General features: G+C 45.6%; 4 protein-coding genes across 5 annotated transcripts; 3 read left to right on the forward strand and 1 right to left on the reverse strand.

Moving 5' to 3' along the window:
* Positions 2,849-7,965, forward strand: LOC8062924 (myosin-binding protein 3). 2 transcript variants are annotated; one of them, XM_021447226.1, is made up of 4 exons: positions 2,849-4,429; positions 4,903-5,682; positions 5,784-7,119; positions 7,352-7,965. In XM_021447226.1, the coding sequence occupies exons 1-3, from the start codon at positions 3,391-3,393 to the stop codon at positions 7,115-7,117; spliced, it is 3,153 nt and encodes a 1,050-aa protein (XP_021302901.1). In that variant the 5' UTR covers positions 2,849-3,390; the 3' UTR covers positions 7,118-7,119; positions 7,352-7,965. The 2 variants fall into 2 exon arrangements, with proteins under 2 accessions (XP_021302901.1, XP_021302904.1); XM_021447229.1 differs by having other exon boundaries at positions 5,787-7,119.
* On the forward strand, positions 10,094-12,761 carry LOC8062925 (DEAD-box ATP-dependent RNA helicase 21). The gene has a single exon (XM_002463971.2). It carries the CDS (start codon positions 10,167-10,169, stop codon positions 12,417-12,419), a length of 2,253 nt encoding a protein of 750 aa, XP_002464016.1. The 5' UTR covers positions 10,094-10,166; the 3' UTR covers positions 12,420-12,761.
* Positions 14,478-15,660, forward strand: LOC8062926 (peptidyl-prolyl cis-trans isomerase FKBP17-2, chloroplastic). Its single transcript, XM_002463972.2, has 2 exons — positions 14,478-14,897; positions 15,015-15,660. The coding sequence occupies exons 1-2, from the start codon at positions 14,551-14,553 to the stop codon at positions 15,412-15,414; spliced, it is 747 nt and encodes a 248-aa protein (XP_002464017.1). The 5' UTR covers positions 14,478-14,550; the 3' UTR covers positions 15,415-15,660.
* Positions 15,734-19,939, reverse strand: LOC110433930 (uncharacterized protein C594.04c-like). The gene is made up of 10 exons (XM_021457094.1): positions 19,686-19,939; positions 19,526-19,595; positions 18,375-18,442; positions 17,418-17,479; positions 17,244-17,325; positions 16,920-17,153; positions 16,532-16,660; positions 16,382-16,443; positions 16,167-16,279; positions 15,734-16,065 (listed from the first exon to the last, which is right to left on the reverse strand). The coding sequence occupies exons 1-10, from the start codon at positions 19,734-19,736 to the stop codon at positions 16,055-16,057; spliced, it is 882 nt and encodes a 293-aa protein (XP_021312769.1). The 5' UTR covers positions 19,737-19,939; the 3' UTR covers positions 15,734-16,054.

A 21,675-nucleotide genomic window follows, 5' to 3' on the forward strand; every position in this document is an offset into this window, starting at 1 on the left:
ATTAGCATCTGCAGGGGTCCGTTGCTGTAACTTATAGCAACGGACTGTCCATTGCTTTAGACCCTTTTTAGCAACCCCAAGTTAGTCGCTGTTTAAAGGTTGTGGTGTAGTGCACATTGAATGAATAGTGATATCAGTTAGCTACGTCGCCCTAAGCGTGCAATTGCAGACAATGCCCAGGGCATCTATTCTATCAGCACTGCCATCTGCAAACGGGTATATCGTATTTGCTCATCCTCCTTGGGCACACGCGAGGGAATCTTTCGGCAGTTCAGTACTACTTCAGTTCAGCAAACGGGTATTGGCAACCGAAAACCATACACAAACTGATCCAAACAGGGGTGCCCTGAGTTTGTTTGTAGTACCATGTTGTTGATGCTTGAATATAACGTTAGTTTTGCAGAAAAATAATAATTCCCTATGCTCCTCCTCGTGTAACCAGGCACGCATGCTTACAATATCTGACGACCAACAAACAAGCCAACATTCGTCTCGCCATCAGAAAAATCCGAAACACTATTCAAGACCGAAAAGATTCAAATATGAACGTAACTATTTTACAAAAAAATTTACAACTAAACAAGACCCTTATTTTAACTGAGTGTATAATATGAGAGAACCCTATTTAGTTGCCTACTGAGTATAAATAGCATCAGTATAAGCGGATACAAAATTACATCCTCATGCTGACCAAATGGAAAGACACACAATGACAATGAGTTTCATTGGCCATCCTGACTAGTGGATTCATGGATGCGGTGCCTCGTGTGTTGGTCTACATTCTTATCCATCCATACAGACACCAAACATATTCATAGGATTATTGCATACGCAGGTATGGATGAAGTATTGTGAAAGCAACTAAACATTGTGAAAGTAAACACAAACCTCATTACACGATCACTTGAACAACTTGTGGCTTAGAGATTTATGTAGCGGTTGTGTCATATATTCTAATATATGGAATAAGACTCCACACTGTTGTTGGACATATGAATGCCTGTGATTCTAAGGGCCTATTTAGGCCTTGTTTAGTTCCTAAAAAATTTCAAATTTATCCGTCACATAGAATCTTGCGGCACATGCATAGAGTATTAAATATACATAAAAAAATAATTATTTGTATAATTTATCTGTAAATCGCAAGACAAATTTTTTGAGCCTAGTTAGTTCATGATTGGACAATGATTACCAAATAAAAACGAAATGGTACAATGTAAAAATTAAAAAAATGGATCTAAACACACCCTAACTCATATGAACACGGTATATTTGTAATTAAATATACTATCTAGGCTTATACTCATAATAAAAATTACAAAATAAAATATAATGTAAAAGGTTGTGTCATATCAGAAGATGTCTTATAAACCGGCACGATGGAGTATATAGATAGATAGGATATACTGATATACAAAAAAGAAGCGTGCTGAAAAAATTTCGGATTTCGGCAATGTAGTATTTTCTTTTTTATTTGACAAATATTATCCAATTATAGACTAACTATGCTCAAAAGATTCATCTCATGATTTATAGGCAAACTGTGCAATTAGTTTTTATTTTTGTCTATATCTAATGTTTTATGCATGTGCTCCAAGATTTGATGTGACGGAGAATTTTGAAAAGTTTTTGTTAAACAAGGCCTAATCCATCATATCCTATATATGCATCTAATACACGAGTAAAGAGTCCAAATCTCTCCATTGGTCGACTCACGGCACACAGTTGCTGAACGCCTGCCGTTTGAGAACACGCCGCGCAGCGCAGCGCAGCCCCTCATGGCCTCATTCATCGCACGCGCCGACGACACGCACAGTCTGCGACTGTGAGCAAACAAAAAAAGCTGGCGAAACTTGGCCGGGTCAAAGGCGCCACCAGCACAGCACCAGGTTCTGGATCAAACAGTGCCGCCACGTTTGCTCCGGTTCCCCGTTCCAGATCGTGAGGCGTTGGCGGCGGCGGCGGCGCTGGCGAGACCCGAACCCAACCACCAACGGTCCCCGTCCCGTATGAATATGTCTCTGATCCAGTCGTCTCGTCTCCGCGGCACGAAATAAACAAAAGTGACAGGACTGCCGGGTCCGTCCACTTTGCCGTGCCGATTTCCTCTCCGCTCTGCTGCCCGCGGTTGCGTCGCGGATTCGGGGGAAGAAACGAGCCCGTCCGTCCAATGTCCAAGCCGCAACGCGACGGTGACCGACCGACCAAAGCCTCGCCGGCTCGCCGTCCAGGTGACGCAACGCAACGCAACGCAACGCCGGTCCACGGAAAACGACCGGCGCGTAGAAAGAAACCCACCACTGCTGCGGAAACGGAACGAGCCAGAACGGCCCTGCTGCTCGCTACTGGACACTGCGTAGTGCGTAGTACTGTGGTACTACTGGCCACACGTACTGTCCTACTACTGAGTACTGACGCCGTAGACATCATCGTCGCTTTCGTGTTCACCTTCAGAGATGCTCGATCGGCCAGTGACGCGACTCATCTATATGCTGCCGCCGCGTATTCATCGGAACTCACTAGCCTTTCCAACGGGAAGAAAAAAGGAACCGTAATTACGTGCTCAATAACAAATCATGCCGTTGTTCCTACGCCGGCCGAGTCCTGCAGCCTGCCATACTACTGCCAGTCTACTAGCCTCGAGGCTCTGCTTGCTTTTACTGACCCTTTCTTCAGTCACCGCCTCACCGGCGGGCTAATTACCGCCGACTCACCCCCAACGTTCACCTCCGGTACGTAGTTAGAGCGACTTAATCACGGTCATTAGGCCCCACTAATGCGAATTACTGGCTCAAAGCGCCCAACTTTTCTTCTTTTTCGCGATATTTCTCGGCTTCCAGGTCGCGCATCATCCGTCATTCCCCTCTCTATTAGGCCATCCGCTTCCGACCAAACGGCCTCTTTCCCCTTCTCCCTCTCTTCTCCTTCTCCTGCCTGTTCGCATTCCTGTCACTATCACTAGGCCCTAGTCCCGCCCCAGCTCCTCTCCCTGTAAAGATTTCGTTCGTTCGTCTCTCGGATTTCTGATCTCGTTCTCCGTCCCCGATTCCACCTGTGAAAAATCTCGTCTTTGCTGCAATAAGTAGCAGTAGCAGGGAGGAGTTTGTGCAGAGTTCCCTTTCCTTCTTTTCTTTTTTCTTCTCTTTTTTTTTTGATCCGGAGAAGCCGAGTCCGTCAGTGGTTGCTTGCCACTAACGAATCACGTTCGGATTGCGTCCTCCGCTCCGTTCCGCTCCAATCTAATTCGGGGCCGCCTGGGAAGGATTCGGGAAGGAAGGCACTAGTTTTTGTGCTTCCTTGGATTCCACGGCAAACCCCGGGCTGCGAGGTCGGCGTCGTCTGCATCCATCGCATTCCGGCGGGTTCCCAAGTAACCTTGCTGCGGGGACGATGGTGTCGCAGGCTCCCATGGCGGGGGCGGGGGCGGGCGTGGGCGCCACCCTCACCGCGGCGCTGTGCAAGAGGAGCAACCGCGTGGCGCGGGTGCTCGCGTACGCGCTGCTCGAGTGGATCCTCATCGCGCTGCTCCTCGCCAACGGCGTCTTCTCCTACCTCATCTCCCGGTTCGCCGCCTTCTTCGGCCTCGCGCCGCCGTGTGCGCTCTGCTCCCGCCTCGGCGTCGACAGCCTCTTCGAGGCCCACTCCCACCCGCACCCGCACCACCGGGGCGGGGGCGCCGAGCCCCTGCGCCGCCTGCTGTGCGACGTGCACGCCGCCGAGCTGTCGCGACTCGGCTACTGCAGCGCGCACCGCCGGCTCGCGGATGCCGGGGACATGTGCGAGGACTGCGCCGCCGCGGCGGCGCCTGAGAAGGCGATGCTGTCGTGGATGGGCCGGAGCGAGCTTGGAGAGCGGGACCTCGCCTGTGCCTGCTGCGGCGTCGCGCTCGAGAGCGGCTTCTACTCGCCGCCGTTCTTGCTCACCGCGTCGGCGCCGCGTGGCTCGGATTGTGCGCACAAGGAAGAGGAAGAGGCAGCGAGGCCAAATGAAAACGTGGTCTTTGTCTCCGAGAAAGGCCCTGTGATCGAGCTCTTCGACGAGAAGCCATTTGTTGAGGATGACTCAATTGGCGTCTTGGCTTATGGTGCCGAGGTTGCTGCCAATGTTGAGCGGATGGTGCCTCTTGAATCAATTGATGATTCCTTGGTGGTCACTATGGGCACTGTGTCATCTCAATCTGGTGGTAAAGGAAAGGAAGCAGTTGATCATGGTGATGTAAGGCAGAGCAACGTGGACATGGAGAACACAGTTAGTACCAATGAGGAGAAAATTGTCATGACATCTGATGATGACAAGGTTGATGGTGTGGTTGATCGGCTGATTGATGAACAGATTGCTGCCCTAGTCTTTGCGCCAGCTTGTATAGAAGCTACACTTGATGATGGGATAAATGCAGGCAAAACCACGGAGGCCTTTGCTGATCATCAGTGTAAGTCATTCCTCCTTTGATAAATTACCTTTTCTGTTATTCTAGTTTAGCCATGCTGACTATAGCTCTGAATATCACTTTTATTGTGTTTTGTGCTTTTAATGCATTTCTGTTTATTCTGCTCACCTTTAGTGCTGAATCAGAATTTAGTTATTTCTATCTACCAAATCAAGTCATGGTTCTGCTCGTGTTTTCACTGGGCTGTGCTATTGTAGTTGTACCCCTTTAGTCATTCTATATTTTGAATAGCACTGGGCATATCTGGTGAACCTATAGCTGAACACTTGAACTGGAAGGAAAAAAAAAAGAAGGCAAAGTAACCTAAGAAAAAAAATTGATAGGATGAAATGGACCTCTCAACAGAATAGAAGACAAAACATATAATTTACTGTCCTTGAAGTTGTTCCGTGATGTTTTTCTGATTCTTTCAAGCTAGTTAGTCATACACCTTATTTTCAAAATATTAAATGCAGCTCCTGAGGATGACAGTGGATTGAAAGATAAGGATCAGAAAATATCATTTGAAGATGAGATATCTGAGGATGAGCAAGCTGAACAAGCTACTCCACAACAGGAATTGTGTGCCATGCCAACAGATCCTAGTGACCATGAATTTGTTGAGAGGTTAGACAGAAGTATTGAGTTGGAGCGTTTTCCATGGGCTGAGTCAAAGCATAAAATGAACTCTATGCCAATGGAAGCTTCTGAGCATGTCACTGTAACTCAGATCGAGGAGAAGGATCAGAAAATATCATTTGAAGATGAGATATCTGAGGATGAGCAAGCTGAACAGGCTACTCCACAACAAGAATTGTGTGCCATGCCAACAGATCCTAGTGACCATGAATTTGTTGAGAGGTTAGAAAGAAGTATCGAGTTGGAGCATTTTCCACGGGCTGAGTCAAAGGATAAAATGAACTCTATGCCAGTGGAAGCCTCTGAGCATGTTGCTGTAACTAAGACTGAGGAGAAGCAGGTTCAACAAGCTGAGGTAAATCAGGAGTTGGATTCAATACCAGTACATTCCGGGGAGGATGTTGATGAAGAACTTGAAGGAGAGAGAACCGCACAGGCTGGGTTGGAACAAGAGTGTGACTCTGTGCCAATTGATTCTGGGGAACATGGTTGCCTAACTTCATATGCTCATACTGATGATGAGCAAGCTGAGGTGAAGCAGAAAGTCACTTCTGTAACAGCAGATGTTCTACAGTATGCAGCAGACAATTTTAATGTTAACACAAACACATGGAAAGGTAAGATGCTGAGATCACAAGAACGCTTTGTTTATTTCCCAAGATTGTTACTTCTATTATTATTGTGTAAACTTTGAAACTGATTATTAAATATTAAACAGAAGATATTGAAGAGGATCCAACTGAAGCTGCTCTAACGGCCATACATCAAATTTCTTATGAACCTTTGACAAGCTTAGACAAGTTCTCTCCGGATCATAGTGTCTCTGAAGAAGACAGAGAGCCTGATACACCGACTCATATTGAAGGTATATGTGATTCACAGGAACTGTTGGATTCTAAAGCAGCTGCTTCTGATGCTAAATCTGTAGATTCAAGTGTTGCTACTTTGTCTACTGATCTGGAAAGCACTGAATTGGTGAGCGTCGATCAACTAAAATCTGCTTTGGCTTCCACCCGCAAGTCATTGAAGACCCTATATTCTGAACTTGAAAATGAGAGGAACGCTGCTGCTATAGCTGCTGATGAAACCATGGCAATGATAAACCGCTTGCAAGAACAGAAAGCTGCAATGCAGATGGAGGCGATCCAGTACCAGCGGCTTATGGAGGAACAGTCAGAGTATGACCAAGAAGCACTGCAGAGGCTGAATGAACTAGTTGTTAAGAGAGAGAAGGAGAAGCAAGATCTGGAGAGAGAACTGGAGCTGTATCGCCACAAGGTTCATCTCTATGAGGTAAAGATGAGGAAAATGTCAAGGCACAAGGCTGATGACCAGAATGGATCATCGTCAACTTCATCGAGTGCTGAGGACAGTGATGACCTTTCGCAAAGTTTCTATGAAGGTGATGAATCGTCCCATGGTCTTAATGGAAGCAATGGGAGTATTCCTACAGATGTTGTGCTACAAGAAACTGCCAGGCATCTTGTTACCCTTGATGGTTCACTACCTGATTTTGAGGAAGAGAGACTCTCCATACTGGAACAGCTTAAAGTGCTAGAGGATAAACTTTTTGATCTTGATGATGAAGAATCCGATAGCATGAAGCATTTGTCAGAAGAAAACCATTTAAGTGGAGCCTCAAATGGTTTCTCTGATGATGATAGCTGCTTTAAACTTCATGACAAAAGAAAAAGTGTAACCTACAGAGGAAAGAAGCTCCTTCCATTGTTTGACGATGCTACTGTGGAAGCTGGCAACATCCCCCAAGGTGATGAGGCACATCATTCAACAGAGGTAACACTGGACCTTGCTAGAGAGCAACATAAGCTTGCAATTGCCAATGAAATCGATCAAGTAAATGAGAGGCTGCACGCTCTTGAGACAGATAAGGAATATATAAAACAGTGTGTGAGGACTTTGAAAAAAGGAGGCAAAGGGTTTGATCTTCTTCAGGAGATATTACAGCATCTCCGGGACCTAAGAAGGATTGAGCAGCGTGCAAGGAACTCTGGGGAGCTTTCGCCTCATTACCTACATCTTTACACGGACTGAAGGTAACATGCTACAACTAGTATTGATAGTTTGCTGATTTTTTTTTCTCAACATGGATGGTGACAGGATGATTGTTCTCTATCTTCTATCCGTTACATACACGATGAATAAACAAAATTCTACTTTCCTAAAGAAGTCATGCATCCCCACATGTCCTTCGCACAGTACTACCTAAAATACCACGTTCTATTCTAAATGATTTGAGAGAAACTAATTCTTGCTTGTTGGTTCCAGATCAGCTGCAAAGCCTGGTGCCTATGTCCAGCCAATAATGATAAGGAAAAAAAAGGATTGCCGACTAACTAGTATTGTCATTGGAGAAGTTTTGTTGGTTCCCGGAGAGGAAGGAGCTCCTCCTGGAACACGTCACAGTCGGTTCGGCAATGGCATTTGGAGGGCAGATCATGGAGCAATTCTGCCTTCCAAGGTCCAGGATTTTTGTGGACCACTTCCCACGTTCTCTTTTTGTGTTGGTTTAGTTTTCCCGGGGGGGTTCCAAACTTTTGCCCAAGGGCAAGAGGGTTGGTTGGTGAGCCGCCCGTGGGGTGTGTTTGTGGGTTGTGGCGGCAATCATGGTCATGGCCTTGTGCAAGCTTTAGAATTCATTAACCTGAAAACATGCCGATGCCAGCTTTGCTGCCAGATAGAGTGAGTGAGTATAAAAAGAGGGTAGTACGAGTGGGCTTCACTAGTTTTTGTTTTCTTTTTTCTATAAATTCTTTTCCTGTAAATCTTCTAGCTGTATGTAATGTGCTTTCGGCTTCTGGAATGATGAGGTGTTGGGTGTGTGCATAGCATGACTGTTGTTTGATGGAGCGCATCGCCGTGACAGTCTTTCCCTTTTGTTCTTTTCGCTCTTTTTTTTATTTTGGGCATACAATCTTTTTTGATGCAAGTGCTGTTTAGTTATTAAACTCTGAAAGGAACCGGCGTCATGCACCGATGTATGTATGATTGGTTTAGCTGTCAAGAATCATGAGATGACCCAGTTGGTCGCCAGAGCATGGATGCAGGTCACCAAACAGTCTGTTGGGTGGGGTGGACCTGCCCCTACCATGTTCTAGTGCTGCTCATCACCAATGCAACGCATGAGCTCGTTGGTCCTGTGCATGCAATATCTTCTCTGTTCCAGTACTGGTACTACCCCTACTAGGTTGTAAGCTGTCAGCAACAGCCGATCTTGATCTGTCGACAAGCTAGTAGGGGTGATCGGTCCTGTTGCTCCTTGCCTCCTTAATTGAAGCTCTGATCGACCTCCTAGCTCTGCTTTGTTGACAAGCTCGGCTCAGCTAGTGCAGAGAGTGTGGACTGTGGAGTAGAGCAGTCAGTAGCCGTACCGGTTTGGACCGGGGCGCGAGGTGAGGGAGAAGCCCGCGAGATGCCCTGATTGCATCCAGTGAGTGAAGGTGCAAAGATGACGATTGCTTTACCTCTAAGCATGGATCAGGCAGAAGGGTTATGTTCACCTATTGGGATGTGAGATGTGACAGGGACACAGTCGCCGGCTCGCGCACGCCCGACTGCATCAAGCTCGGTTGCCTCCTGTCCCTTCTCCAGCGGTAGTGTTGTAATGCTTCTTCAGTGTGGGAAAGCAAGTGCCACGTGCTGATGCTGTTAGCATAGTTGTTAAAATCATGATTATATGGTGTTATTTTGAATGACTTTGTGATTACAGTTTATCAAATTGATTCTACGGTTCTGTTAAGTAGAACCTACAATTTTACAATTCTAATAGTTATGATTTTCAGCTTGTTCACTTGACATTATCCACCGAATCTGTCGGCCATTCAACACTATTTTTCTCTCACAATAAATTAACGAACAGTATTTTCAGTCATGACTTATCAGCCTAGCAAATAGACTTTTGTGATAGTACTATTCGAGTTCCGATCCGATTCTATTTGCTAGAGATCACAATCGTTTCTTCTGGGAGGGACTAGGAAGGATTGGTCTTGGAGTTGCTAATTTGGCTATTGGTACTGACTGTAGAATATATTGGTGGCTCTGGTTTAGACCTGTTCATGAGCCAATTGACCTGACCAACCCGATTTGACCTGCTCGAAAAAAAAAATCTGACCCGACAGTACGTTGGGTTGGGTTCATGCCATGATTTTCGATCAAGCAGACGTTTGATCAGATCTACTTTGGGTATTTACTGTGTGTGTTTTGCCGAACCAAACAATGAATCAAAGAGCTCACTTGTGCTCATTTCGGACGGTGGACTGCGCTTAGGTCTCATGCTGTTTGCTGTTTAGGATTGCCGGCAGTTTTGGTTGTCATTTCTCTTAATGCTTAGTAGGTCACAAGTTTTTTTTATGTAAAAAAAATAAAAAAAAGTTATGACGTGTATGTAGCGTTAAAAGATCAACTGTTTTCAGTTTAATTCGATCCAACACTTTCTAAATGGACTAAAATACCAAGACACATAGTTAAAATAGGTAGGAATGTAAACGAAGCTTATCTAGAAGACATCTTAGCTATGTATTTTCATGTTTCATCCCTATGACCCTATCCGTTAGAGTTTCTTTAGAGGGCTCCGACGCAGCTATTAGAACCTGTCGTCCTGTTCGAGGGAGATCAATCATTTTGAGTTTTACCTCTAGCTCTGGCTACTCCGTATATTATAATCTTTATTTTTGAAAATAAATTACTTCCCCATTCTAAATTAAAAAAATATTTTGCCTCTTGTAGATACAATTGTTTTTACTATACATCACTATACGAATCTAAACAAAAAAACAAAGCGTCTTAAATTAAGAACGGAGAGAGATTTTTTTTCCCTGCTTCGCTTCCGCTGAAACTGAAAACAGCAACTTTAGTATCAAAGTCAGGCCAGACCTATGCGCATCTCCGTTTCCAGCGCAAAATCAGGCCCATGTCTACGTCGGTGACGATGTCTTCTCCCGGCCCGGATAAACACGGCCCAAACCGGAGCAAGTCGGTAGCTCCAGAGGTGAATAGCGACGCTGCGCCCCTGTTCACCCAAACCGTCGTCCGCCCCACAAGCGCAAACCCTCCTTCCCCCCCTTGCAGCACCCGCGCCGCCGCGATGAAGCGCTCGGCCGACGCGCTGACGGAGCCGGCGAAGCCTGTGTTCCTCACCAAGGCGGAGCGGGAGCGCCTCGCGCTCGAGCGCCGCCAGGCCGCCGTCTCCGACCAGCGCCGCACCGCGCTCGACCTCCTCCAGTCCCTGCCCCGGCCCCCTCCGCCGCCGCCTGCCGGCGGCGCTCCCCCGTCCGGCTCCAACCTCGCTCCTCGCGACTCCTCCAACTCCCATCGTGACTCCTCCGACAGGGACCGAGACAGAGACAGAGACAGAGACCGGGAACGCCGCCGCGACGACGACTCCCGCCGCGACCGAGATCGGGATCGAGATAGGGACCGCGACCGAGATGACTCCTCCCGCCGCGACAGGGACCGAGACCGTCGCGACCGCGACCGCGACCGTGACAGGGATCGGGAGCGGGAGCGGGAGCGGGAGCGGGAGCGAGACCGTGACAGGGAGCGTGGGGATCGCGGGGAGCGGGAGAGGGACCGGCTGGAGAAGATGGCGGAGCGGGAGCGAGAGAAGGAGCTCGACGCGATCAAGGAGCAGTACCTTGGGTCCAAGAAGCCCAAGAAGAGGGTTATCAAGCCCTCGGAGAAGTTCCGCTTCTCCTTTGACTGGGAGAACACCGAGGACACCAGCCGCGACATGAATGCGCTCTACCAGTCGCCGCACGAGGCCAGGCTGCTCTTTGGCCGGGGCTTCCTTGCTGGTATTGACCGACGTGAGCAGAAGAAGGCGGCAGCTGCGCATGAGAAGGAGACCCGTGCAGAGCTGCGGCGCAAGGCCGGTGTGGAGGACCGTCCAGAGGATGATGCTGTAGATAAGAAGAAGGCTGCTGCTGCTGAAATGTATGATGCTTTTGATATGCGCGTGGACAGGCACTGGTCTGAGAAGGCGCTTGAGGAGATGACTGAGCGAGATTGGCGTATTTTCCGTGAGGATTTCAATATCTCCTATAAGGGTTCTCGCATACCCCGGCCAATGCGGAAGTGGAGTGAAAGCAAGCTTGGCACCGAGTTGCTTCGCGCTATTGACAAGGCTGGATATGAAAAACCATCACCAATCCAGATGGCTGCCATTCCGCTAGGTCTACAGCAGCGTGATGTTATTGGTATTGCTGAGACAGGTTCCGGAAAGACTGCAGCTTTTGTACTCCCCATGTTGTCTTACATTACCCGATTGCCACCCATAAGCGAGGAGAATGAGGCCGAGGGTCCCTATGCTGTTGTGATGGCACCTACTCGTGAGCTTGCTCAACAAATTGAGGAGGAGACTGTGAAATTTGCAACCTATCTAGGCATTAAAGTTGTGTCGATTGTTGGTGGTCAGTCAATTGAGGAGCAGGGTTTCAAGATTAGGCAGGGCTGTGAGATTGTAATTGCTACACCTGGTCGGCTTCTTGATTGCTTGGAAAGGAGGTATGCTGTTCTCAACCAGTGCAACTATGTTGTGCTCGATGAGGCTGATAGGATGATTGATATGGGTTTTGAGCCACAAGTTGTTGGTGTCCTTGACGCCATGCCATCGAGTAACTTGAAACCTGAAAATGAGGATGAGGAACTTGATGAGAAGAGGATTTACAGGACTACTTATATGTTCAGTGCCACCATGCCTCCTGCTGTGGAGCGTCTTGCTAGGAAGTATCTCCGAAACCCAGTTGTTGTGACAATTGGTACAGCTGGCAAGGCCACTGATCTGATCACCCAGAATGTGATCATGGTGAAGGAGTCTGAGAAGATGCCACGGCTCCAGAAGATACTCACAGATCTCGGAGACAAGACAGCCATTGTGTTCTGCAATACTAAGAAGACAGCGGACATGCGCGCTAAGGATCTGGACAAGGCAGGCTTCCGCGTCACAACCCTGCATGGTGGGAAGTCACAAGACCAGAGAGAGATCAGCCTTGATGGATTTAGAAACCGTCGGTTCAATGTTCTTGTGGCTACTGATGTTGCAGGGCGTGGTATTGATATTCCTGATGTTGCACACGTGATTAACTATGAGATGCCTAGTTCAGTCGACACATACACACATCGCATTGGAAGGACAGGTCGTGCTGGAAAGAAGGGAGTGGCAACTTCATTTTTAACTCTGGAGAACACTGATATTTTCTTTGATCTGAAACAGATGCTTATACAGAGCAACAGTCCTGTGCCACCTGAACTTGCAAGGCATGAGGCATCAAAATTTAAGCCAGGCTCGATTCCTGATAGACCTCCAAGGCGAAATGATACAGTCTTTGCAAATCATTGAAGCAATCTACCTCAGAAGGGACTGAAGATCTTTTGGACTGAGCTCAACTTCTACCATAGAGGGAGGGATCTAGATTAGTATTTATGAGGTATAAAACTTTTTATGGTTAGAAATATGTACTTATGAGGTCCAAAAAGGCAAAAACTATGATCATTAGACTTGGTTTTATTTATGTTTGGAAACTGGCCTCATTGTCGTAACCTTAGTATGTTTTGGTGGTGGCTTAGCTGTGGACATGTGTATCATATCATAATTTTTGTGCTATTCTGCAATATTTGACATGGCTGGATTTTAGTATCTCGTGCATGTTCTATAAATGCTGTTTTATATTTGGTAGCATATTGCTCCAGAGTCATTCTTTTATCATTTTTTGCAGAGGGCATATATTGTATCAGATCTTCATTATGGAGATTTATCAACTGTGGTTCACATATCATTATCATTTTAGTCCGAAGAGGTGCTGTTTAATTTCATATTATTACCTTTTGTGTCCCTGTTATGTGGTTTAATGTTTGGTTTTATAGCTTCATCTTGTTTGGTATCATGGGCCCCCCTATTGTTTAGGTTTCTTAAAATGGATCTTGTGTGTTCAGAATAATATGGTTAAGCTATGTGCATTAAGCTTATGAGCTTAAGTTGTGTCAGTGTTGTTGGTGCTAAAGTAGTAGTGTCAATGTTGTTGGTGCTGGATCAAAAAAAAAAATGTTGTTGGTGCTAAAGCCTAAAGGCACTTGAATTACTAGTCACAGTTCATTCTGGCTTACGGTAGAACCATGTAGCAAAAAGGTGCATTTTCTTCAGAACTCAAAATTAGAGGGCTGTGCTTTGGCCAGTGAGTAATTGACCATCAACTTGTCATCTGTTCTAGGGAACTGAACAAGACGGAATGCAGAATAACCTAATATGATATTTGTAGATAGTGTCGCACATATTCTGTTTAAGGTTCATAGTGTCTAAACTGTTTATTATGCTTTTCTAATTAGATGATCTGTGTGTCGGTCATATGCTTGTACTATAAAATAAAATACACCATTATGAAAGTATATCTTATCTGTGGTGTTGCATTGGAGCTCAGGCATTGTAGTCATAGAACTTTTAGGCAGAATAATTGATGGTAGGGAATATATTTTGATAGTCTGAGACACCTGCCATCCGAATTTTAGGGAAGGATGGTGTCACACAGATATACCCATTTTTCAGATTGCAGTTAATGTGTTGTATTAAATAATTTTACTCATTTTGCACTGATATGTTCCCTGGGATCTTCTTTATATTTGCAGTTTGATTTGTGTTTATATGAATCCGATTTTGAGATCTCGCTGAAGTAGTGAAGTATGTTTGTGGTTGTTGATTCTTGTCAACTGTTGAAATCTTAGAGAAAAAATCTATACGCTTGGACAGGGGTTGTGTATGGTGTGGATAAGTGGTAAGGAATCTGTTTTTTTGTCTGAGCTGTTACCTTGCTTACTATTACTTACCTTTATCTGAACATGGGCTGTAATCACCTCTATTTTATTTTGTAATTTACTCGTATATCAAGTACATTATCAATCTTGGATAAATTCTACGGCACGTTGGATATGTATTTTGATTTCAATTTTTTAAGCGGTTCTACTTGGTATCATTCAATTTTCGAACTGTGAACTCAAGCAATAGTAAGAAGATGGGCACTGTTTGTATGAGGAATCTGAAATTGAGTGTCATTTTTACCGGCTGCTTGTTCATGTATCTATATCTTTGCTGTGTGATCTGGATACTTGGATAGTGGATGCCCCTCTTTGAGTGTCATTTTAACCGGCTATATGTTCACGGTATTAATCTCTTTGCTGTGTGATCTGGATTGATACCCCTCTTTGTGGATACCCCTTCACCTATTCCGCTTTTTTCTTCTCGATGAAAAAAAAGAGAAGACATGGTTAGAGTCGGCGGGGACGGTCGGTGGATAGCCAGTGTGGTGCAGTCGGATAAGCCTTCAAGCACTCATACACCTGTGGCCACATTTCACTCGCAAAAAGCGCACGAGAATTGAACGAAATAAACAATATATCTCAGAAACATACAAAATCAACCTAAATATCCACTTCCGTCGTCCTGGACTCGTCGTAGCTCATCCACGACGCACCGAACCACAATGGCCACCTTCCTGGGAAGCTCACCGGCGCTCCTCGCCCGTCCCATCGCCAAGCCGCACGTCTCCTGCACGCAGACCCCGCGCCCGCCAAGCGCCCAGAACCAGCCGCCGTCCAGCGAGCAGCCGCAACCACAGACACAGCAGCAGTCCGTGCAAGCGCCGGTGGCGGCGCCGGCGAGGCCGAAGCGCGCGGGCGGCGCGGACTCCACGGACTGGGTGGCCTCGTCGCTGACGCGGCGGTTCGGGATCGGCGCGGGGCTGGCGTGGGCCGGCTTCCTGGCCGTCGGCGTCGTGTCCGAGCAGCTCAAGACCCGCTTCGAGGTCGCGCAGCAGCAGGCCAACACCAAGTCAGTGCCACTCTCGCCATGCTCGCGGGTCGTTAATTCTTTCGGTTACAAAACCGCCATTACTTGATTTTTGGTGCGTGCAATGCCCGCTCCTCTGTCTCTCGTGTGCGCCCGCAGGGACGTGGAGCAGGAGCAGGAGGTCGTCCTGCCCAACGGGATCAGGTACTACGAGATGCGCGTCGGCGGCGGCGACGTCCCGCGGACGGGCGACCTGGTGGTGATCGACCTGCAGGGCCGGGTGGCCGGCGGGGAGGCGTTCGTGGACACGTTCGGCGACGGCAAGCGGCCGCTGGCGCTGGTGATGGGCTCCCGGCCGTACACCAGGGGCATGTGCGAGGGCGTCGAGTACGTGCTGCGCTCCATGAGGGCCGGCGGCAAGCGGCGGGTGGTCGTCCCGCCGGGCCTCGCGTTCGGCGACGACGGCGCCGACTTCGGGGAGGAACACGTCCAGATCCCGCCCGGCGCCACGCTCGAGTACGTCGTGCAGGTCGACAAGGTGTCCATCGCGCCGGCGTGAGGAGCTACTGATGTTTCTATACTGGCACCCGGTAGCGTGACCACAGTTGTTATAGTTGCCATGACCCATGGCCATGGCCATGGACAAGTTTCTTCTCGTTTTCTCAAGCAAGATTTCCCAAAGGAGTGAAGATTTGTGGAGCTTGCAAACCCAGCTCGTTTTGAGCTTGCACACTGCCACACTGCTACCTCGTGAACTGGACTGTTTTGGGGGAGTTCTGCTTCTCAGAAACATTTTTCTTAATTATTTTGTTTCTTCGAATTTACTGCCTTTTGTTTCCCTGAACACCTGCCCAACTAACACGCACATAGATAAAGAGTTTAAAAGGTTCAGTCCTGGTACTAACTAAGAATGTAAGATACAAAAATACCGTGTCTGCATAACGAATACTACCAAATTGAGACACTCCTAGTATCGGTTCAAAGTTCAGTTCGCATGATCATCTACTGACTACTGATCTGCACATGGAGACAAGGAGTGCAACAAAAGAAATTCTAACTTTTAACCAACAATATACATGCTTGAGCCTCATGAGTGATAAATAGGGGCCAGACTCCATTGTCAACCCTTGGAATCGAAGGGGAAACAATTGCCCAGTACACAATAACAACACAAATATCAGGCTGACCCATCAATGGGCTCACCGTAGTTCTGTCAAAACAAAACAAAGCAAACCGTAAATATACGCAGGGCTATTCTATACATGTTTATCACTGAAGGGCAGCAGAACAATTTTGCAAGCGTCACTCAACTGATTGGATCAGCTCCTGGCCCAGGATTGTAGAGGGGGAGCTCAAGGAGGAAGGCAACCTTGAACCATGCAGGCAGGGAACCGTACACGGCTGGTGGCAATGGGATAAGAGGGCTGCAGAGAACAATCAACACTTTACTCTTGTTGCTAAAAAGTAAAAACCAGTGGTTGGACTCTGGGGAGAGATCAGGAAAATAACCAGTGTAAGAATGCTACCTTGTAGTGTTCTTGTATACACGGTATTCCTCCATTCGTCCATAGCGCTTATCAGCAGATGACTTCACGATATAAATATGAAGAGTAGAGCATGTTAGCATTTTGCAAGTAATATAGCTTGGGTTTGAGGGCACTAGAAAAGTTGCATACCTCAAGGAGTGGGATTCCACTAACAAAAAGAAGCAGAAGAGTCAGGAATATAGGTCCAAGAATCACAAGCCATTCAGCATCTGAGAGAACTGGGGTTGATGCTACAAATATTCCCCACCAAAGGAACATCTACATCAATTTCAATTCACATACAGATCAGTGTCATAAACATTGTATGTAGAACATGCTGTACTTGCAATCACAGCTCATAAGCATGTAAACAACATATGCATTGAAAACACTATACGAATTAGTAGCGACAGGTACTATTCAAGGACTGTGAGTTCTCACTCTAGCTAATATAAGTATTTAAGCAAATCGAGTATACATGAAGGCTAATCTTCATATTTACCAACAATGACCAAAGTAACAAACTGAATTAACTAACCTCCCCAAAGTAATTCGGGTGGCGAGAATACTTCCAAAGACCAACGTTACACCACTTTCCCCTATTACTTGGAGAATTCTTGAACACAAGCTTCTGCTGATCAGCTGTTGCTTCTACACATATCCCAACCAACCACATTATCCAACCGATTATGTCCCTGGCTTCAATCGAGGGGTTTCTGTCACTTGCATTCACAACAGTGACAGGCAAGCTGACAGTCCAAACCCAAACAGCCTGCCCAAATGGAAAAAGATAGCCTGCTGAGGATTTCTTCAGAAAAGGCACGGTCAGATCTTAATATCAGACACAAGTTGCAAAAGGTACCTGGAAAATCCAGAAAAATGCTAATTTCCCCAAATTATCACGCATTTCGTCAAACCGTCGGTCTTCACCCCATTGCAGAATCCTAGAAATTAAAAAAAATAGCAATTTATTGAAAACTATAGACATATTTTCAGTCAAGCTAACGATTTTTCATGTGACAGGCTAACAGCGTACCTCATCAATAAAAATAGTCCTAGGCGAAGACCCCAAATGGTAACAAGCACTGTCAGCACAATCTGAAATAGAGATCGACCTTTATAAATGCACATATTTTTAAATAACCTTGATTTCTTCCTATAAAAGTATATCACAAGTAAATCAAATCAATGCAGTGCCAAAGGAATGGTACTATCATTTTGTTCCATTTCCTTTTAAAAGAAACAAACCTTTTTCAAGAGACTATACTTGTCTCTTTCCTATCATTTTTTAGATTTCACAGGGACAAAAAATCAAAAAGATACCTAAATTGTCTTTCCTGTGAAAATGGAATCAGATAACAATGTAGTCAGTGGAATCAGATCAATATGGTCGCATTCACGGTGTCTAATTTTATTGTATGTGATGAAGCAATTTTGCTAGTTCTACATTGTTAAATTTGCAGTGTCTAAGGTAAATGATGAAGCTATTCTATTAGCTTTACAAACATTATTAAATTTGCAGTGTCTAAATTAATGTAAGTGACAAGACAATTCTGTGAGCTTTAAAGTGACAGAGGTAGTTTTAATCATGCTATATTGCTACAACACCACAGTATATGCCATCTTCCAGACTAAAAATCAATGAATCGTGGTAAATTCAGAGATCTATGTAACTCAACATTTCAAACAAACAACTTGCCAGCATGCTGCAGCAACTGTAACTCACATTTTCACTTAGACTGAAAAATGTAAATCCACTTTATGTTCTCTACAAAGTCAACTGCCGTTAGCAAAGGTGTGGGCGGTTGGCAAACAGATTTTTTAAGGTATTTGCACCGGGAAAAAAGCTGACAATCCAGCGTAGAAGAAAAGAAAGCAGTAGTTCTGATAAATTCCACCCTTTTGTTTCCACTGAACAGACAGGGAGCATCAGTCAATCCATTGACTATGTTTACATTAAAGTGAACAGATTTAAAATGAAAAAATTAGTTACCTGACGAAAATGCCATGCTCCCTTCAAAACTAATGTTAGGATGGCGATTATGACAAAATTTGTACTGCCTGAAATTAGGAGCATAAAATAAATAATTGTGGGCAGAAAATACAGCAAAGCTAGTATACAGGCTGGTGCGCAGATAGGGAATTTTATCAAACATTCAGACTGTGGGTTCAGAAGACATGGATGCCTTGTAAGAATGAGGAGCGGTTTGCATGTAAGCTCACGTGTATAATTATCTTATAACAGACAAGAAGATTGTTTGGTTCAATGCCTGCCAGGCATCGATCTCGTTCCTAAGCGCCCAAAAAAATCGGGCAGGAAGCACCCTGCACCAGACAACCTTGCCTGGGGAGTAATCAAGCAAGCCCATGCATGAGGATTCCCCAAAGCAAGCGAGAAAACTACTCCCCCAATCCTCAATTATAAGATGTTTTGGCTTTTCGAGATACATTGTTTTTACAATGTCTAGACATAATCTATATATAAGAAACTAATTCTACCCAAGTTGGATATACTGAATCTATCAAACCACTTTAATCAATCACCACATGCTATCACTCTAGAGTGTCATTATTTTTGTTTTTCTTGTACCCAGTTCATTGTCACTGGCCCAACCAAAGGGGAGGCAAGGGTTTCTAATGTATATCTATTATCTAACTACATATCAAAAACTACTCCCTTTGTTCCAAATTATAAGTCACTTTGACTTTTTTTTTCTTCATCTATTTTCCTATGTATGTAGACATATTATTATATCTAAATACATGGAAAAGTTAAAGCAACTTATAATTTGGAATGGAGGGAGCATTTATCTATAAAAGCCAAAAAAAATTATAATTTGGAATGGAGGGAGTATAATACAGTTCAGGAGAGATGTTGGGTTGTTGGAGTCTTGAAGCAACAACGGCCAATCGGCCACACAAACTGAGTCAAAGAACTCAATGACCGATCTTGCTAACCGTTACCTAAACTGAACTCCAGAAAAAAAAAAACTAACAAGGACAAGAATTTATCCTCTAAGCAATTAGCAGGAATGAACTAAATTCACATTCACTACTATCAATTGCGCCCTACTAGTACAACTGCACAAGGGGCAGTCATGGCAACTCATTCCGGTATCAAGAGCAGGCTGAGTTAGTTGTTACCTGCGAAATCCGTGACCTTATCGAACCGGAGGAGAGCTGTGATGATGAAGAACAGCAGCTGGTACCCCACCTACGGGAACCACAGGGAACGTAACAGTCAGAACTCGAAGAAGCCTTGCGCAGGACCGGGAGAAGCGAGGAGGCGAATGGGGGCACTCACAGTAACGATGGCGGTGAGCGCCAGGAAGTGCGAATCGAGCACGGTTCCCATCGCCCCGGCACCTCTGTTTCTCCTCCCAACTCCCTCCCCGCAGCTCGTGCTAACGGAGCTGTTAATTTAGTAATTGCGAGGAGAGCTGTAGCGAGCGAGTATTTAGCAGGGCGGGTTTTGGTCGACGGCCGATGCGGAGCCGCCGGAGGAGCCCGGAGTGGGGAGTCATCCTCAGCCCCGGGAGAGCTTGTGGCTAGGATTGAGACAGGGAGGCCGGTGTTGGACTGGACCAGCTTGTGCGACCGCGAATACTTGCGGAGCCGGCTATGCAAATGCTTGGCCCAAAGCGAAAGGCGTGGGGAGGAAAAGGTTCTGTTTGAATCTCGTTATTGTTACTCTTCAACGCGGTTATTTATTACTTAAAACTAGTAATATTCAGAGTCTAGTTCAAACATCGAATTTTCAAATGCTATGGTCCAAAAAATCAACTTACTACTTGCCTCACATTGATTTTATGAAATCACGGGTAATATAATAAGTCAACTAAAATCACAGAGGCCCTAGCCGCCGCCGAGCTAAGAGAACAGTTGCCGCTTCTTGCTGCTCGCTGCCGTTGTTTAGGGTCCCTCTCCTTTCTCTTCTGTGAATCCGTCGGTGATAAAAAAAGAGTGAGGAGACATTTTTTTTTTGTTTATAGCAATTCTTTAGATCTGTTTTGCTTAAGCTTAGTCTAAATAAATATACGCCATTACAGGTGTTGATTTCATCGTCAAGAGGTTAATCTGTGGTGTGCTCCTAGGCACTCTCCCCACAAGGACAACTCCAAGTCGTACGCCGATCTCACCATCGATTATCGCGGAGTAGAAATCAGGTATCCAACATGACGAATCAACAGAGTTGTGTCATAACTCGGCATTGCGCGCATCTAGATAAGGCCTTGTTTAGTTCCCAGAAAATTTTGCAAAATTTTTCACATTCCCCGTCACATCGAATCTTTAGACGCATGCATGAAGTATTAAATATAGATGAAAATAAAAATTAATTGCACAGTTTGGTCGAAATTGACGAGACGAATCTTTTGAGCCTAGTTAGTCTATAATTGGATAATATTTGTCAAATACAAACGAAAGTGCTACAGTGTCGATTTCCCAAAATTTTTCGGAACTAAACAAGGCCTAATAATGAACAGTTTAGGAAATCCAACATCCTGCTTAAAACACACAAATGCATTCTATAGGCTTGCACGGGAATGCCCACACTACGCAACCTCATTTGCCCAAAAATGCTTCTTCAGGTATAGTGAACTGGAGTCTATTTTTCAGCTCATATACAGGCGTGACAAATATGTTAATTTCTTCCGATCCCAGGCTCTGCTACTTTGAACAAGTGTATAGTAAGCTGGAGTGCATTTTTCAGCTCACGTACAGGTGTGACAAATCTGTCAATCTTATCCCAGGGTCGCACATAAACCTGTACCGCACAGCTACTTCGAACAAGAACAATGTGAACATAGTAGCCGCTGATCTGAACAGCCCAGTCCTAATGGCAAAGGCGCCTAGCTGCAACATCAAAATGGCTAGCAATCAGGCCACAACCACCCAGGCTAGTTCCCTCTGCTTACACAGCCACAGCAGCAATTCCTCCCAAACTGAGATCAGGGCTGCAAGATCATGAGCTTGCCGCCTTCCCCCACCTTTGCTCGCTGACGAGATGAAGCTCCATCCTCCATGGGGGCTCACGGCCCACCTCGTCATCGTTAACCACTCCTTACTCTAATTCTGATCCCCGGTAGCTAGAGCATATCTTCAGCAACTGAAGTCAGATCATACCCAACAGGGCTTATTCAGCAAACTGATGAACAACATTAAGTTTCAGAAGTACTTCAAAGGCCCCGTCCAGCATGGTACAAAATTATCTTTAGTCATGCTGAAATTAAATTGTACACAATGTGACTAACATATTAGGAGGGCACCAAATTGATGGAACGTTAGGAGGAAAC

This window comes from Sorghum bicolor, chromosome 1 (assembly GCF_000003195.3).
Source record: "Sorghum bicolor cultivar BTx623 chromosome 1, Sorghum_bicolor_NCBIv3, whole genome shotgun sequence".
NCBI classification, from domain to species: Eukaryota; Viridiplantae; Streptophyta; class Magnoliopsida; order Poales; family Poaceae; genus Sorghum; species Sorghum bicolor.